The sequence below is a fragment of the Myodes glareolus genome, chromosome 15 (assembly GCF_982192425.1).
Source record: "Myodes glareolus chromosome 15, mMyoGla1.1, whole genome shotgun sequence".
NCBI classification, from domain to species: Eukaryota; Metazoa; Chordata; class Mammalia; order Rodentia; family Cricetidae; genus Myodes; species Myodes glareolus.
The window spans coordinates 12,358,997-12,379,306 of record NC_142040.1 but is presented as its reverse complement, the minus strand read 5'-3'; the positions used below and the strand labels follow the sequence as shown (position 1 = coordinate 12,379,306).

General features: G+C 37.0%; 1 protein-coding gene across 4 annotated transcripts in view; it reads right to left on the bottom strand.

Moving 5' to 3' along the window:
- Positions 1-20,310, bottom strand: part of Tmem161b (transmembrane protein 161B) — an 83,182-nt gene that overhangs the window by 32,359 nt on the left and 30,513 nt on the right. For 3 of the 4 annotated variants that reach the window (XM_048455854.3, XM_048455852.3, XM_048455853.3), the window contains 2 exons: positions 14,147-14,250; positions 2,247-2,330 (listed from right to left, as the gene is read on the bottom strand). In XM_048455854.3, the coding sequence (XP_048311811.1) occupies positions 2,247-2,330; positions 14,147-14,220 (158 nt within the window). In that variant the 5' untranslated portion in view covers positions 14,221-14,250. Of the gene's footprint in view, positions 1-2,246; positions 2,331-5,793; positions 5,861-14,146; positions 14,251-20,310 lie in introns of those variants that run through there. The other variant, XM_048455856.3, reaches the window with a different exon arrangement.

The window sequence follows — 20,310 nt, the reverse complement described above, 5'->3', positions numbered from 1 at the left end:
TGAAATGATGTACACACCTATACACACAAACACAGCTGTAATTGTAAGCAGGCCAGAGATGAATGAGTATATAAAAACTTATGTTCGTAAGACATTCAGAAACTAAAAGGCAACCACTGGCGGGAACTACAAAGACTTACAGACAGAGAAGACCAGCAATCTTTAAGTTTACTTGTGTCACTCCTAAAGTTACATTGTAAGGACAATCAAATGAATATAGAAAGCAATAAGCTGAGTTTTAATAAGATTATTTTTATTGTTTTAATAATATATTTACTCGAATAAACAAAAATGGGGGGATCTTGGTGATAAATTTCAGTAGGCAAATCCAACCATGACTACTGCTGTAAGTTAGATGACAGCATCACCACTGCATCTTTCTGTAATTACAACACCAGGAAATCCTGTAAGGGCTGGACATGCAGCGCAGCTGAACACTGCCTGTCTGCCCTGGGTTTGATCCTAGGATGCCATAAACCAAGAGTGGTGATACATGGCTGTTACTGGGAACTGGAAGCAGGAGGCTCAAAAAGTTTGAGGTCTTCTTCTGCTACCAGTCTGGGCTACATGAAACCCAGTCTAAAAAAGGAAAACAACAGATTATAAGGCATGCAAAAAGCCTCCATATATTTACAAAACGAATAATATACTGCATAATTAATTCCCACAATTGTTTGACATGGTAACAACGGTCATCAGCAGAGTTTCAGTGCTTAAAAACGAAAAGAAAAACAACTAAAAACTAACTAACAGAATTAAATTTCAGGTCCTTAAATATATAAACCTGGGAAATTCATTTCGTACTTTAAAAATTATTTTTATTGAGTTTCTGTCAGAATGTGTGTACTACATACATGCAGTGTTCTTGGAGAAAATGTCAATTAAATTATTACAGTGGTTATCTCTATTAAGTGGCAATTGTATATCAAGTATTTTGGAAACTAGAACATTGGTTGATACTTTTTTGAAGAACTAGTGAAACTTAAAAAGAGTAAGGTTCAGACTAATAATTCAATGAACTTCAGTGTATATTATAAGTGAAGAAGTAAAAGCCTTAGCTGAAGCCCAGTTGAGGAAACTAAAGCTAACGTGTAGAGGGCATCAATGCTGACTGATGCAGGTGGGCCTTCTGTCTATGCGTTATTTTCTTTGGTTAATACAGAGACTGCCCTGGCCCTGTGATAGGGCAGAAAATTAGGTAGGCAGAGTAAACAGTACAGAATGCTGGGAAGAGGGCAATGAGGTAGACACCATGGAGCCAGTCACCAGGTCAGACATGCTGAATCTTTCCCGGTAAGCCACCACCTCGTGGTGCTACACAGATTATTAGAAATGGGTTAATCAAGATGTGAGAGTTAGCCAGTAACTAAGTCTCTAGAGATAATGGGCCAGACAGTGTTTAAATGAATACAATTTGTGTGTTGTTATTTCCGGGGCTAAGCTAGCTGTGCGGGAGCCGGGCGGGACGAAAAGCAGGCCTGCCCGCAGCTCCTCACAACAGCTCACTTTCTCAGAATTAACTACAGGTATGCAATTTTAAAGTTCAAAAAGCTCTTCGATATGACTATGTCCAATCAACAATGTAGTCAACAATGACTACTAACAATGAAGCTTGTTATTAGTATATATTCAAAATAGAAAGCGCTGGGCTGAGGGTAAAAGCTCACTGCTAGAGCTTCTGCTTAGTAGCACCTAGAGGAAAAGCAATGAATGGAACCTCCAAAGTCATATCTACCGCTATTCTGAATATGAAGACACTAAGTCGATAGTCCAGTCTACCCAGAAACACAAGGAAAGGCAGGGGCATGATATCCAGCAATAGTAGTAGCAAAGATTCACAAAGGACATCTTCAAAAGATTTGTAGACATCATTGCAACTCTTCTCTTAATCAACCCAAGTAAATACATGTAAATATGTTTTCATAATTTAAATAAGAAACAAGTTAGCAACTTTTAAATAATATAACAATTGTCTTGCATTTACATACTGATTTCACTTAGTGAGATTTACATGGGTTCTGATGTCAAATACATTAACTATTCAAGAATAAAGTAACTCTGAGTAAAATAATTGTTATTTTGTGCTATATTCTAATTTCTATTTTATTGGAATTTGCACGGGTTCAATCTGGAATTTATCAACTATTCACAACAAAGTTGATAAACATCCCTTTAATCAAAGCATAAACTATATCTGCACAATGATGTTAAATGTTTCATGTTAGAAGCTCATCAAGTTAACTCACCTGTCTTTTTTACTTCTTCCTTTCTGCTGCTTCCCTGCAAGGATTCTCAATTCTTCTTCTGAAGGATGTTGATACCACCTCAAACTAAGGGAGGGGAAAAAAAGCCCTTTTAAAACAAATCACTGAAACTTACCAGATAATTTATTTATTCTACAAATATTTACTGAGTTTCCAATTTGTGAAGACACTGTAGGGAAATAACCAGGTGACAACTGCAATGCAGACACTGTACTTAAGCCTTACAAAGCTTAGATGCATACCCAGGCAACACTTTAATGCACTTACTAGATGCCAGGCCCTGGCAGGCTGCATGGAGTCCTGACATAAACCAAAGTGACATGAACTCTGCAGGAGATTGGGCACATTAATTCTCCACTATCCCTCATTTAAATGAAGTGATAGTTATCTTTAAAAGAGCAGAATGTTCCCTCAAATTTATAAATCATCTTTCTATTTTTCCTTTCTACCACACAAAGATCATTTAATCTTCCCAAGCACCAACCACTTCACTAAGACTTTCCTGTTTTACTGAGTGGTCTCACTATTTACCAGTCACTTAAATTTAATAATCATTATCTTACTCTTAGGGTAATCAAATGTCACCATCAGTTTATCCAATGTATTAAACTCTCCGCACTCTACTGCAAACCTGAGTGTAACTTAACAGTCTTCTGTGGCATGACTATCACAAAACTCCTTCCCTGATCTGTGCTCCCCTGGACAGCCTTCCAATCCACCCACTTAGAGCCCACTTGGCTCTTTTCCCATAATGGACATCTCATCAAAGTACATTAGCATGTGTAATCTTTCCCAAGGCTACTCAAGGCAGCACAATGAGTCGGCTATGCCAGGACTCTCAAGGTCCTTGTCACTACACTGTTACAAAGAATGGTAAACACAAACCTTGTGCACTATCTTATAAATCATAAAACTCTAGATTATAATATGACATGTCTAAATGGAAAGAAATATCAACAACTAACTTGCTCTTTTAAAAATCCTACAGAACTGATAATCTGAGCAATGACTGATATTTAATATAAAAGAACTTGATAAAAATTCTGAGATGTTTTTGGGATTATGTTAATTTTTAAGTTTACATTTAGAAAGATACTGAAATATTTATGGTTAAAATAATTCAATGTTTAAAATTTGCAATACAATATGTTGGGGTAAGGGTAGATGAAGCCAAGAACTGAAGAAACATGTCTGAGGACACAGGAATTCATGATATTCGTCTGTCTACTCTGTTTGAAACTTCCTATAAGGCATGCCCCCAAGGCCTTAACATGTACAGAACTTGTGACTTCCTGCTCCCACAGTCCTGCATGATGAGCTCAGAGCTCACTTTTCAACTTTTCAATCATTCCCAACTTCAAAAGGCCAGACTACCTTGATTAAAATGACTTTTTATTTCTCACAAATTTTTTCACCTTTTGGTGCTTTTGCACGCACTCTTCTTTCTGGCTATAAACACCTAGACTTCAGTGAATTTCCTGTTTCACAAGGCAGTCTTTCAGTTCTATAATACAAAATGTATCATCTGTTCTTTGCTCATCCTGGACGATGCTTCAAAAGCTCAAAGTGACAGTTTGTTATAGAATCTAGTCACAGGAAACTCCAAAAACATGATTAAAGGTTTGGAATTTTCAATCACTAAACCTTCAGTTACAGGAAAGGAACCAGAGTTTGAGTTCAAATATTTAAATCAATGATATAAAATCTACACATAAAATTCTATCCATGGATGAAACTCCCTCAACTCTATATGTCAAAGCTTGCTGTAATCTTCTGGTTGGTTATCACACGGATGAACCCAGAAAGGGAAACCTTCAAGGTGAAAAGTGGAAACTGGTCAGGCGGGATAGGGAGCCCAAAGACCAGTTCCTGAAATGTCCCTGTGTTGGCAGCAGAGGGCTGGCCACAAAGGACAATCTATGTTTTGACAATATGGCATTGCTACGGATATTATGGATGTCCAACATAGCTAATGCTAGACATTCAAGGGGCCATGAAGCAAGTATACCACAGGTCGGGGAACCCTAAGGGTACAGTGATGTTATCCATTACATGGCTATTTTTGTCAAAATGCAACTTTCACATGGGATCTATATAAATGTGGTCTTGAGGGGAGAGGTCTTTGCCCACATGTGTCTATCTCTATGCCTGTCTGCATGTGTCTGTGTCCTCCTGTGCATGGCTTTGTGTGTGCCTGTAGGCCGTTGCTGGAGTGAACAGCCTATGTCTATCTTACCTGCTTGGGACTACTGACTTCTTAAACTTCCAGACCCCCCATGGCCCGCCTTCTTCCCTGGCATGGAACTTGGATCTCATACCTCAGCTCTCTGTCCAAGAAAACCAGGGACTTCTGCTGTCCTGCCTCCTACGAACCCCTGCCTTGATGTTCAACACAAAGGTGTAAAGTGGAGAACTAAAGCTACATTAATTACTTCTAGTGAGCAGCTTTGGAACTGGATATCTAAACTTTTATTATATAAGTTTATTACATATTTCCCCCAATTTCAACCCATCTCCCAATTATAGGGCTACCTCTTTAGAGAAGAGTTGTTAAAGTGGCAGGAAAAGGTCCTTTAAGTCATAGATATGAAAGCTACCTCTCAGTGGAAACAAGCCATTGTTTCCTCCTTTGGGAGTTAATTCAGTTGAGCAAGTCAATTGGTTAAGGGTTAAAGGGTCACCCCCGAGAAAGGCAGTTTCACCTAATGCCATCTTTAAAAGCGGGAGGAATATCTAGTCCTCTAGTGAGATACAGAACTCACCAGTCCTCACCTTCTGTACAGTTGTTCTCTTTCCATTTCCCTTTTCTTCATTTCTTTTGAAAACATGTGGACCTGATGTTCTGAGTTTTCTCACTCTGTCTAAAGTTTTCCAGCCCCTGTTTGTGGCCGTGGTTTCCTGAATCAAGGCCTAACTTTAAGAGGCACTTTCTCTTCTCCAGGTGATTGTTGAAATTTATAGCTTGCCTGCCCTCAATAAAATTACTCTAAAGTTCCTTTTGAGTGTGCTCTTAAAGTCTTTTATTAATGAGGTTAATAACCCAAGAGGGGGTGGGGTCTGCTTGTGGACTCTAGTAGTCCTCCCCAAATTTTCTGGTAATATTCTGATTCTGTATGTGAAGGACACAGAAACTACATGCCTTTCCCCAGATCTTATGTGCATCTTTTACAGAATGATAAGTATAGAAGTTTCTTGAATTCTATGAGTCACTCAGTAGAATCATAGCAGAACCAGCTGCCAGATGGTCAGTTAAAAACAGAACAGTACTCTAATTTTTCTGAAGCTGACTTACTATTTTACTTTGTGTGTGTGTATACTGCAAAGGTAGTATAGTTACTGGCATATAGTAAGTGCTCAAAAAGGATCACTGAAACAAAGTAATTCAGTTTTCCTCTTAGTTTAACAGACACACACACACACACACACACACACACACACACACACACACACACACACGTCTCTAAATTACAATTAACAAATGAGGAGGAACTTCCTGTTATTTCTAATCAAGCCCAGAACTTTAACTTACAGTTGATTCTCGTTATTCGCGGTAGTTATGGTCTATTAAGTCGCCGCGAAACACTGAACCATTGCTCCTAGGGGAAATACAGGGTTAGGTTCCTGCGAGCCTCTGGTCACAACAGCTTTCATCAACTGATCAACAAAATCTTGTTATACGTGTTTCTACTTTAAAAGGTTTTATTTAAGATTGTTGATTCATTAACATTAACTTCACAGCAAGTAGTACTATCTCAGGCCTGAATATAGCCTTTCTAATGTGCATAATCATTTTCCTGTGTTCTGTGAATCATTCCAACATAATCTTGAGACACATTACAACTTTTGTGTGCTTATGAATATTAGACAAGGACTCAACCTTATGTTTGCAGGTCATTTTATTTTATTTTATTTGCGACGGGGTTTCTCTATTTAGTCCTGGCTGTCCAGGAAATCACTATGTAGATCAGGCTGGTCTCAATCTACTTCCTGAATGCTGGGATTAAGGCTAGCATGGCTGGGCCTGGCCTAGAGGTCAGCTTTTTAAATAGCAAAACTATCAACAAAAAGTCAAACTGAAATAAAAGCAGCCTTGACAAGACAAACAGGATGTCTACTATGAGCGTCAAAAGAAGCAGGAAAAGTGTCTTCCCAACTGGGAAGATATGTGTAGGTCCACACAAACTCTGTACCACCCTGTAGAAGTCCATGACTCACTAGGAAGGCTCTATCTACATACTGACTCCGGTGTGTGTGCAATGTGGTGTATGCATGTGTGTTTATGTTCACAAGCACTGATGAACTAGTGGGGCAGTGCACTGGGTATTCCCTCCATCACTTCTGCCCTATGCCAAAGTCTCTCCTGAAACCTGAACAGAGCTTACAAATTGAGTGTGTTTGTATTCTGTCAGACAGGCACTAAGGCTACAGCTCCTGCTGTCTCTGCCCACCAACCTAACAAGGTGACAGGACATCAGGAAACTACCTTTGTTTGTTCTGTGGGTGCTTAGGATCCACACTCAGGTCCGCATGGCTGCATAGCAAGTGCTTCAGTCACTGAGGCATCTCTCTAGCCCCAAAATATAAGTCCATTTTTCTAAAATAGAGTATATAGTATAGTTTTTACTGGAGAACTCAAAATTAATTTTATTAGGATATTTTTATAGCTCAACTCCAATGATACTAGAACCCTTTAGGAACATCTATTTCTAGTCTATCTCTCAGTCCTTCATCCACAGGCATTTATAAAGAGTCCATCATGTTAGAGGTATTTTGGCCTGGTTATAGATTTGATTCAAAATTAAGTCCAATAAAGTCAAAAGCCCTGCCTTTTTGATGCTTCTATTCTAGTCAGAGTAGAATTTAACCATTTTCTAATAAAAACTAAATTGCAGGTAGTGATAGCACATAAAAAATAGTGAAAATATGAGACTTTACTTTATATATATATATATATATATATATATATATATATATATATATATATATATATAAACAGCATCCTAATGGTTAGGAAATGGAGAGAAATGTATTTCAAGCAAGTAATAGCATGTCCAAAAAGCATAGAAGCTTTAAGAAACATAACAACGCAGTAACTAAAATGTCAACAAAATATCTAAGCGGTAAACTCAAGAGGTAGGTAAGAAAGGACCTGATTGTGCCAAGTCTTCTAGGTGATAGTATGGAGTATAGACTTTATGCTAAAATAACAGTCTCAACCTTGGGAGGGAGTCGTTTCATTTATGCTTTAAGATTTATTTTGTTGCTCTGTATATCAGTGGGAGGCCAGAAACAATAGCAGGAAGATGTATTCTGGACAGCAATTCACCAGGCAAAACTCAGATGGATGCTTGCCCAATTTCCTTTAATAATAATAGTCAGTATTTTGCAGTTTCATTCAATACGACATGGTTCCCACTTTCTATATTTTGTCTCAGGAAAATGACTGCATGTTTGCAAGAGCTGCACTCTGCCTTCTTAACAGAGCTACAGGAATGTACTTAGAGGAAAACTGTTTACTATGTTAAGCAAAAAGCATAATGTAATTTGTACATATATTATGGCATAACTAATGGAGGAAATTAAATAAAAAGATTAAAAGAAATAAAACAAAATTTACATTATTATTACCTTTGGGTCATGGGCATTTAATTTACTTTTTAAAAATTTTTTTTTATCAATTTGCCATCTTTGTTTTTCGCACAGTATGTATATGCTGAAGTGGAAAACAGTAATAGACAAAAATAAATTTAAAAAGGTTCTCACTAAGAACTGAACCTTTCACATTTAAATATATTAATTTTCATGCATTTGGCTGGCTACTCTGTGCTTTTTCTCACTTATGTTGAGTTTCTATTAGTAGAAATATTTCAGATAATAAAGTTTAGCTGTTGTTGTACTTAACTAAATTATTGAATCAAGTTTATAATGATCATTCTCATATTAGCTACTTAAATAAATATCTCACCACTATAATAATTCAGCAACACTGAATGTCAAAAAACAGAAACTAAAGAATTATTGGTCTGAACTTTACTACAAAATTTAAGTAGCAGTGTACCCAGAAGGAAATATAGGAGGGGTGACCGGACTAGGAGAATTCTGAGAAGAGGAAAGGCTCAGTCTGCAGATGCCAGCCAGACGCAAAGGAAACAAGACATATAGGAAATGAGGTAATGTCACGACTATGTGGCAATACATGAACTAATAGAATGGGTTAATTTAAGATGTAAGAGCTAGCTAGGAATATGTCTGAGCCATTGGCCAAGCAGCACTTTATTAAACCAATACAAGTGATAAATCTTTACAGGTCAGCATCCTGATATCATGAGACAGGTTTCTAATTGCACAAGCCACTCAATCGATGGTACTTTGTTAGAGCAGCCCAAACTGACAAAGGCAGTAACTAATTACAATTTCAGTTTTTATTCTAAATGCCCATAATTTTATTAGGTGGGGATAAGATAATCCTCTGCTATTTGTTAAAAGATTCAAAGAATATCATGAATATTTTGGACCTGGAAGTTATTAAGGCAAAGAGAACAAGAACTCAAGCATTCCATAAAAGCAGCAGCTGAAGATTTAAATCTTTCCTTTAGTCTTAGGTCCTACCTACTGTGCATTTGAATAGTAGGTTTTTCTCACAAAAGGGAACTTCCAGATTGTTGACTCAGGCAACATGCAACAAACAACAGACAAAAATTCCAACAATTGAACACTAAGGAGCTATGATACCCTACTTACTTAATATGGAATGAAACAATATTTGAGTACATTTGACCAAATTATAATTTAATTTTAAGCTATTATTAATGTGTGAGATGCATGAGAGAAAGAGTGAGAGAGAGAGCACAGACAGTACAAGATCACGCATGCCCCGCACAAATGTGGGAGTCAGCTTTCTCAGACCATGAGTTTTAGTGATTGAACTCAGGTCTTTGAGTTTATGCATCAAGCACTTTTACCCACTGGGCCATCTCATAACTACTGCCCCCCCGCAAAAAAAAAAGTTTTGCTGAGGGACACAGGAAGGACGGTAGCAAACCAAAGTGAGAGATTAGAAAAATCAAAGTATAAAGAGATGCATGCATGAGGTTTAAGCTGAGCAACAAGGAAAATGGAAAGCAAGATGGTCAAGAAACTATCATGAGTCAGCAGTACTCTGTGTTCATGCAAACCCACTATTCAAATGTATGAAGACAGTAACCTATCACTTACCTCTGTGCAAAGAGGAGCCAAGCAAACTTCAAAACAAAAAGTAACTTTTGTTACAATAGAAAGTAGAGAATTCTTTGGCTCAAGTGAGTGGTTAGATAGAGAAAGCTGTTCACTCTAACTTTACAAAGAATTCAACTTCTTAGGATTGTTCTTCTGAAGGTAAGGGATTGGAAGACTGAAAGAACCATTGCTTTCTAAGGTCAGCAATACACTTCATGGGTTACTGGCCTAGGAAATGCTCCTTACTAAACTACTCAGTTTCTCACAAAGGAGAAATTTCTTTAACCGGGTCTGATAACCTTAAAAAATTTCAACTACAACTAACTTTTCATGTAATAGTGGCTGAGTACACCTGCAACCGAACCAGATGGGTTTCAGGGTTCAGATTTTGCAATATTTATATACATATGATATCCTGAGGTTGGAATACAAATCTAATTGTGGAATTCATTTGTTATAATATACATTCAGTCCAAAGGCAATTTTAAACAGTGTCTCCAATGTACATATACTTTCACTATTACTTGAAACATGATATATCAAACTGACTACTTGTGGTGTTAAACACAGTTGTCTAAAACAGGATTTAGATAATTTTAGATTTGGGAATTTTCAATTCTGAATGGTCACTATGTATTCTCCTATTAAATATTGGAGGGATGGAACATTAAACACATGGAAAAAAATTATTTCAAATGACAAGAGGTGTAGACTGAGCAATAGATAGTACTTAGGCTCTACTTCAGTTAGAACGATTCTGTATCCAATAATCAGTGCTGATGTGCTTTTTGATTTAGAATATAACAAAGCTAGATGCCAAAGAATAACAAAAAGAACATAGTAAGTGAAAAGAAATTATACACTAGCAATAACTACCTGTGTGTGTACATGTGAGTATATACTACACATTCCTGACATTCTAAGACAAAGCACTGCAAGAAAAAAAGGCAAAGAAATAATCCTAAATTACTCAACTGCCAACAGAAATCATAGTTCTACTTGTGGTTAGAGAAACATGTCACATTTTAAACACTGTTCACATATGACAGCTCCAGGACAAGATGTAAAGTATAAGAGAAGCTATCAATCCAGCAAATACAGGAGTTCACCCCTTAAACTTAGTAGTATGTATCAAAATACCCTTAATGGGTACTCCTGAAACTACAGACACTATCAAACCTATATATGCTATGTTTTTCCTAATATATATTTATTGGTAGAGTTTAATTTATAAATTAGAGACAGTAACAATGAATAATAAGCAGCAAAATTATACAAAATTACAGCAAAATTATATCAAGAAATTGTAATAAATGTAGTTAATATTGCCTCTCATAACCTCATTGTACTATCCTAAGTCTTCTTGTGATGGAGTGAGGTAAACAACGCCTGAGTGATCAGATGAAGTGAGGGGTACATGGTATAGACAACCTAATCTATGATGTACAAATTCTTTGAATGCAGCACTCTGATACCACACAAGTAAGCCTCATCCCCTGACATGAGTCTTAAGTAACTAATAGGTAGGTAGCATGTAGTTGGTCAGTTAGGAACAGAGTGAAGTTTCATTGTTCATTTCTGAAGCTTTTTCCATTCAGCATTTTAGACTGGGATGAACTATAGTAGAAAGTAAAATCACAGGTTTGGGGGAAAACTGTTATACTAGGCTGTCCAGGAAGGTCTGGAGCTGTTTATTTCTCATTATATGGATCTGAGTAAATTATTTACAGCTTGTTTTCCCACGTGTTAAAATGGAACTAATATCATCTATTCCAAAAATGAAATAATTATCCAATAATCTTATTTTTATTTCTGAGGTACAATGAAAACACCATTTCCACTTCCCTGCGGTCTTTAGCTAGCCCTAATCCAAAGGCCCCGGCTTATGAAATGAATATTTTAAAGCTTCACACCTCAGGAGCTCTTGATCCATAATCCACCCTCTTCTCATTTGCCACCCAGCACAGCATTAAACAGTGGTCATTAAGGTCTTAGAAGAACACAAAAGCCACAAGCAAGACAGCTAGGATCCCTAATTTTCACCATTTAAAAGAGAACTACATTCCTTAATCAACATCTTGTGAAGAGTTCACCTGAAGAGCTGTCCAGTCACACTGATTCCCATTTGACCCCATTCATGTCTGGCAGAAGTGAAACCTACATATCAACTTCTATAAGCTGGGATAACATGTCCCACTGTGTTTCTTCTTCTGCTTCACTCAGAATGTCCAAATGAGGCACTAGATCTTAAAAGATCTGTCAGGTAGTAACAATGGAATTAAGCCAGATTAAAGACTTTACAGTGGTTTTGTTTAAAACAAACAAAAAGTACTGCTAAAAATTATAGAAATGTTATTTAGTGAAAACTGGAAAAATAATGAATTTTTTATATTAAAAGTCTTATTAATTTTAAAAACTGCTCATTTTGCTAGGTACAACTGCTTATTCCTTGAACGAACTGACATCTTTGGGAAACTGTCTTAACTATGAGGTCAGTCGCTTGACTCAAGTGCCACTTTAACCTCTGCACTGCAAAGGCACAGGGTCAGAGAGATACAGGACATAAGTCTACATGAACCCAAGTCCTAAGTTTTAAGAAAATTATGACTTATTTATATTATCATGGAATAAATGAATAGTACGATATAAACAAAAATAAAAAAGAATCCACTCAAATTCTTTAGCATACTGTTGATTAGTGGTATCTACACATGTGTTCATTCACATAAATGATCTTGCTAAACAGTTCTATTAAACATAGTCATTCAAGTCATCCTACAATAGTTTTCAATTGCTAAAATGGCTTTCAATGAAAATTATCATTTAAATGATCAATAATACGTAAGTCACTAAGAAGATATTTGAGTGTTTTTTGATTTTAATACAGTATTGTTTCATAGCAATGAAGGCTGACAAAACAGTAATTATTCTGAATGCTATAAAATCAATGACCATATTCTACTCAATTAGTTGACAGTGCTGAGAGTTGGCTTTTGTGACTCCAAAATGTTAGTATCAAACTCTACAAATGTAGATAACATTAAAACATAAAACAGTAAGGACATGAAAGAACAGAGTAATCTTATTAAAATATGTCTACTAATAGAACTTCACTAAGCATTAAAAGACACCTTTAACACTACAAAATACAATCTGTTAACAAGAACAAGTCAATATGATGCATTCTTGTAAAAGATCAAACTCTAAGTGATGGGATAGCTCAGTGAGAACCCTTCACATATACAGTACCCTGGGTTCAATTCCCAGCACCACAAAAAAAAAAAACCACATTATTCCAGTTAACAAGTTTATTTTATACAGTTTAAGGTTTGCATGTTTTATTCTAAGTCATTCACTTAGAACTAATGATCATTTGTGCAACTGTTATTTTATTTTTTCGTAGTCTATGGAATACAAAGTAAGTAAACAAGATAATGGAAGGTATATTAAACCAACATAACAAAATTTTAGGCATAGATACACGGGCTTTTCAATTTTATAAAAATATTTTATCACTATTTAAAATACATTCAAAGAGTTTATTTCACATTATCAGTATACATATACATATAAGTGGGCCATGTTAAAACTTTTAAGACTGAATGTTTTTCTATATTTGACTGTCCACAAAAAGTATGAAACAGTAAACACAAATAAAATGGAACATAAATTAGATAAAGGAAACTTAAATTTTTAAAGAGAATAGCCTTCTAAATTAAAAGCTTATTTGTCTTGCTTTCTAAGAAAGTATTAGTAAGAGAGCCACCCAGTGTGTTCAAATCTCAAAAGGTCTAAACAAAATAACACGGTCAGCATCTGGTCAGTTACTGAAGAAGTCATGGCACCAAATTCATCACTGACCTTTCGTTAAGGGCACAGGCAGTACATATGGCTTATATAGATTTTCTGTAAAGCTATCATGTAATTTCTTTTCTTCTGATTTTATTAAAGTATACAATTCTAGCATGTCATCCTAGGTCTTTTTTTGAAAGCAGTGGAGATAAACAGTATTAAGTTTGCAGTACAACAGATATATTTAAAGAATACAACATAATTCCACTCTGCTCATACTGAATTAAGGACATTAAAACAATAAAACAAAGAACATCTAGTTCTTATACTAATTTTTTTAATTAAACCACCCAAAGTAGGAAGTTTTTCTAATTTCATTCAAACATTTAATTCACCACTTGGATTTCTAACTTTTCACCCTCATGCTGACCAGCTTTTTTAACTAGAAGAGAAACTTCCTACTCTCAGTGGCCAGAGAATAGATGAAAGAAGAAAAAGGAAGACTAGAAATAGGAACTGAACTCTTATTGCTTGCTCTGTTGCCTTTGTGCAATACATATAAACTACTATGTTAAGAGAAAGAGAAAGCAAGATTCTCACAAAATCCTTCACTGTAATTTTAGAAACAGATTTGAATTAGTACATGGAGGACATTACTCAGCCTGGTAAGCTGAATGGAGACCGCAGGTACCAGGCATTATCCAGGTGAGGTGGTATATGCTTACAATACTGGTAATTGGGAGGCAGAAAGAGAAAGACGGAGAGGTGAAGACACCTAAACTACATAATAAATTCGAGACCAGCCTGGGTTACATGAAGCCTCTCTCAAAACAAACCGAAAAGTGCCCATTACAAAAAGCCTATCCCTTACTTACCTGCCATTACAGAGTAGCCAACGAGCAAGAGAATAGTGAGGTATAATCTTCTGCATGACACTGGCCATCACCATGGTAACAACCAGCTGTATACCTATCACACCCTGTGTGAAAAAGGAAACAAATTTAACAATAAGTTAATTAATGTTTGAGGACCCTACTGGAAAATTCTCTATACATTTTGAAAACTATATTTAAAAAAAACTGACTTTAACAATAAAGTATCTCTTTCATGGACTGGAGAGATGGCTAGACGTTAAGAGCACTGGCTGCTGACTGCTCTTCCAAAGGTCATGAGTTCAATTACCAGTAAACACATGGTGGCTCACAACCATCTACAATGAAATTTGGTGCCTTCTTCTGGTGAGTAGGCACACATGAAGACAAAACATTGTAGACATAGAAAAGTAAATAAATCTTTTTTTTTTTTTTTTAAAAATTCTTCCTTTGGAATTTAGGCTTCCAAGACCACATACATAGTTTAAACTTAATGCACAGTACGGGATGTCACGCCCATAGACCCCTTCAGACTGCTACAGTATCACATGCAGACAAATCTAAGTGAAATAAACTAAACACTCAAAATTTATACCCAATAAATACTCTATATAAATTAAGGACATCTGGTCAATTTTGGTGAAAATTCTGAGGTGCTGAGAAGGTATTTTTTGTGTTTCATGAAATGTTCTGTGAATATGTTAGGCTCATTTGCTTTTTAATGTCTGTTAGCTCCGGTGTTTCTCTGCGGAGTGTTACTTTGGATGACCCAACTGGTAAGTGTGAGGTAGTGAAATCTCCCACTCAGTGGGAGTCATGATGTGAGGGTCAATATGTGATAAGCTGTAGTAGGGTTTCTTTTACTAACTTGGGTGCCCTTGTGCTTGTTACATAAATGCTATGAATTTAAATGATGTCTTGGTGGATTTTTCCTAGAAGAGTATGTAGTGTCCTGCCCTATTATCTTCTGATTGGTTTTAGTTTGAAGTCTATTTTGTCAAATATTACAGTTTGCTTCTTTGATCTGTTTGCTTGGAATATCTTTTTCTATTATTTTACCCTGACAGGATGTCCATCTGTGATGTTAAGGTGTGTTTCTTGGATGCAGAAAGGTGAATTCTAGTTTTGCTTTCATTCTGTTGGTCTATGTCTTTTTACTTGGACATTGAGACCACTGAGGTTAAGAGATATCAATGAACAGTGTTTGTTGATTACTGTTAACCGTGTGTGTGTGTGTGTGTGTGTGTGTGCGTGTGTGCTCTCTTGATTTGCTGGTCTGGGATTACTATTTCTTGTGTTTTGTCATGTGCAGCGCTTTTTGTTGAACTTGATTCATAGACAGACAGTACTTAAATTTAGTTTTATCCAGGAATGTCTAATTTTCTCCATTTATTGCGATTGAAAACAACCCAGGCTGTTGCCAAGACTATAGGTTGTCCTTGCCAAACTGATGACAAGGCCCTATTACTGAAGATAACACCTACAAAACTCATTAAACATGGAGAAGTCAACCTTGTGCCTACATAGAACTTTCTGCATACTAGCATTTTTGGTAAAAGGGGAAATGAAAACACCAGCACAGCTACAAATCCTTGGTCAGCAAAGGTGTCCTGCCTACAAAATATGCTAGTGGCAATGAGAGCACAAATCTTGGGAATAACCAGCCAATACTTGATTTGACTTAAGGCCTACTCCATGAGATGGAACCCTTACCCAACACTGTTTGGGTGACCAAGAATCTGAGACTAGATAGCTCAGGGACCGAGGGTAAAATCAAACACTACTGATCTAGGAAAAGAACACAGCATTAAAATGACTCCTAATAACATTCTCCTATCCTCATACATCAGTGCCCTTGTTCAACCAACATCAGAGAAGCTGCTTCCTAGACAGTTGAGAACAAATACAACTGTGAGACCCACAGGTAGATATTATGCAGAGTGAGAGACCTTGGAATAACCAGCCATAAGTGGGATACTTCCATTAAGTCCATTCCCTCAAGGCTCAGGAGATCTTGCAGAAGCTGTAAGCATAATAAAGAGCGCAAGAGCCAGAGGGGATGAAGGACACCAAGGAAACCAAGTCTTCTCCACCACAAGGATTCAAGCACATATGAACTCAGAGACTGAGGCAGAATGCACTGAGCTGCACAGGTCTGCACCAAATGAGGTCCTAGAGCTGAAAGAAGTTGACACATGCCCTATCCTTCACCAAGAAATAATCTCCAAGTGACAACCACTTGCAAATGAAAATTTAAGTTTTTCTTGGGGATTCTCAGAGAGAAACAAACTACTCTTACTGCATGCCCAGCAAGAGATGGCCAATACAAAGGAAACTCCAAGGGCATCTTTGGAGGTTCCTTGTCTCATAATGTTATGTCAAGACTTTACTTTTTTTAATTATATATACATATTTTTTTCTTTTATCCTCCATGTCTTTTGTGTATGTATTTATGGCTTCCAATTTGTCTGTTTTTTAGTGTAACTTCTAAGTAACAAGTGAGTCTGTATCTATACCTGTTTTTCGTGACTTTTCCTTCTGTTTGTTTTTTCCTATTCTAATGTGTTAATGTTTTTTTAATTTTATTAGTGCTTTTCTTATTTTATTTTACTTCATTTTACTTTATAATTGTCATTTAGAAGACTTTTTTTCCAATTAGAGATAGAAAAGGAGACAGAAGGAGTGGTGAGAAGGAACTGGGAGGAGTGGGAGGGGAAACTATAATCAGGATATATTATGTAAGAAAAAACATACCATTTTCAAGAAAAGGAAAAAACAATAAAATAAGGATATCAAATATGGTGAAAGTATTGATTTCTTCATCTTTCTCTAATTCACTTAACAATGGAAACATTATAAAACTTTAAAACTAGCAGGCTAGGCACGGTGGCAATACCTTTAACTCCATTACTCAGGAGACAGAGGCAAGAGGCTACATAGTGGGACCTACAGTGAGCATGGTGGTGAATGCTAAAGGAAACAAGAAGAAACTTGAGAGCCTGAAGTCAAGCTTGACTATCCCTATTGAGAGAGAGAGAGAGAGAGAGAGAGAGAGAGAGAGAAACACCAAGAAACAGAAAGACAAAAACAAAGCAGCTCTTTAGTTCAACACGACTGATCAAAGTGGACAGTTAAAGAGCATTAGACATATGAAGTGTAATGGCAGAACTTTGATTTTCTCTTCCATCCTCGATCTAATAGCTGTGTGACTTTGGCACACCATTTAAACCCTCTCCTCTGTACCTGTGTTTCCTTGTCTACAAATAGATAATGATTCAATTTACTTCACTCAACTGTTTACAGAGCAAGAAGTCCTCTGTATGACTATTATTTGCTGTTGTGATTAACACCATAAGGAAACAGGATCTCAAAGGAGTTGAGGTGGTTTTTGAACAGGATTACTATTTCAACTCTACTTTATTTCTAGATCTTTCAATGCCTTAAATTCCACCAACTGGATTACAGATCGGGCATCTTTCATTCCCGTCACATCCAAGGCTATATATTATTTTATTTCACATTCTCCACTCTTTCTCCTATTGCTCATAACAGAAGTTCTGCATCTTTGAACCCTGCATATAAGCACATAAAACTCCTAACAGTATGCCAGAAGAATGGTTTTCTCGAAATTATAAAATTAAAAAGCAAACCACTTTTAGTTAGTAAAGTGTTATAGACAAAGTGAGCCTCACTCGACTTGGCCTTGAAAAATTACAGTTGCCCAGAGTCTTCAAGGTCAGTGGTACTGGCTCTCACAGACACAGACAATGTGACAGTTCAGTCATCTCTGTCCAATAGTAAAACCATATTTTAGTTGTATTTAATAAAAGTCGCTACTATAAAAAGCTACTCCAATAAGATTTATCTAGAAGATGTATATGAAAGAATGTGATAAACTAGGGGAAAGATATTGCTTTTCTTCCTTCAAATCACAAACTGTAGTGAGATATTGCTAAAAGTTTTACTGCTAAAGATGTAGGCCATGTAAGTAATGATGGAGGAGGGTTAACTGTCTATGTGTTACTTTCATTGGTTAATAAAGAAACTGCCTTGGCTTTTGATAGGACAACAGCTTAGATAGGTGGAGTAGACAGAACAGAATGCTAGGAGAAAGAAGGCAATGAGGCAGTTGCCATGACTCTCCTCTCCGAGACAGATGCAGGTTAGGACCTTTCTCGGTAAGCCACCACTCGTGGTGCTACACAGATTTTTAGAAATGGGTTAGATCAATATGTAAGAGTTACCCAATAATGGGCCAGGCAGTGTTTAAATGAATACAGTTTCCATGTAATTATTTCGGGTATAAGCTAGCTGGGATCCAGGTGGCAGAAAAGCAGTCCGTTGCTCCTTCTACAAACAAAGTAAGACACAAATAATCCAACAAAAATCGGAGAAACAGTTTTAATGATCTAGATTTGAAAATAATGGCGCTGGGCACTGCTGAGGAGCTCTTCCCAGAGAGGTGAGTGGATGCTCGCCTGGGCAGCCTGCCTGTCCAGGAAGAGAGCACAGCCCCTCCCCCGTCAGCTCCTGCTGCAGGGTCTTCGGTGTTCCACGGGACCCCTACTTCCCCCCACTGCTGCGGGCCCTTTGTCTCCCGGGTCCTGGGAAGACCAGCTAGCCCTGCTGCACTGCTGAGGAGCTATTCCCAGAGATTGCTGAGGAGCTCTATCCAGAGAGTGCTGTGAAGTCCTACCCAGAGAGTGCTGAGGAGTTCTATCCAGAAAGTGCTGAGGAGTTTCATCCAGAGTGGAGGAGATGGGCAGGCGCCAATGCAAGAATTCCTCCAACAACCTGAAAGGCAACATGACATCTCCAGAATCCAGGGAGCTCGAAACTAGAAGAATTGAACACCCTACTTCAGAAGAAATAGAAGAAATCGACTCTAAGCAGATCTTTATGAAAATAATAGAGGAACTTAAACAGGAGGTGAAAATCTGCCTTAAAGAAATGGAAGATAAGTATAACAAAAAGATTGAGGAAATGAGTAAAGAAATGGAAGAGAAATATACCAAAAAGTTTGAAGAAATGAGTAAATCCGTAAATGAAATTCTGGGAAACCAAGAAAAAACAATCAAACAGGTAATAGAAACAGTTCAAGATTTGAAAACTGAAATGGAGTCAATGAAGAAATCACAAACCGAGGGCCGGCTGGCTATGGAAAATCTAGGTAAACAAACAGAGACTTCAGAAACAAGCATAACCAACAGAATACAAGAGATAGAAGAAAGAATCTCAGACTCTGAGGACACCATAGAGAAATTAAACACTCTGACCAAAGAAAACAGCAAATCCAAAAAATTCTCATCACAAAACATTCAGGAAATGTGGGACACAATAAAAAAACCAAATCTAAGAAAAATAGGAGTAGAAGAAGGAGAAGAATTGCATTTCAAAGGTCCAGAAAATATACTCAACAAAATTATAGAAGAAAACTTTCCCATCCTAAAGAACGATATTATTATGAAGGTTCAAGAAGCATACAGAACACCGAATAGACTGGATCAGAAAAAAAATCCCCTCGCCATATAATAATCAAAACACAGAGCATTCAGACTAAAGAAAGGATATTGAGAGCTGCAAAGGAAAAAGGTCAAGTAACTTATAAAGGTAAACCTATCATACTTACACCAGACTTCTCTATGGAAACCATGAAAGCCAGAAGATCCTGGATAGAGGTACTGCAGAAACTAAGAGACCATGGATGCAAGCCCAGACTACTTTACACAGCCAAGCTTTCGTTCACTATCAACGGAGAAAACAAAATATTCCAGGATAAAAACAAATTTAAACAATACGTAGCTACTAATCCAACCTTACAGAGAATATTAGAAGGAAAATCACAACCCAAGGAATCCAACATTCCCAACACTGCCTACATTAATTCAAACATCTAGCGACCCTTCACAAGCACAACTCAAAGAAGGAAAACACATACACTCTACTACCAAAAAAAATGACCGGAGTCATCGATCACTGGTCACTAATATCACTTAATATCAATGGACTCAACTCACCTATAAAGAGGCACAGACTTAGAGATTGGATACGAAAACAGGATCCAACATTCTGCTGTTTACAAGAAACATACCTCAACCACAAAGACAGACACCTACTCAGAGTAAAGGGTTGGGAAAAGGTTTTCCAAGCAAATGGACCTAAGAAAC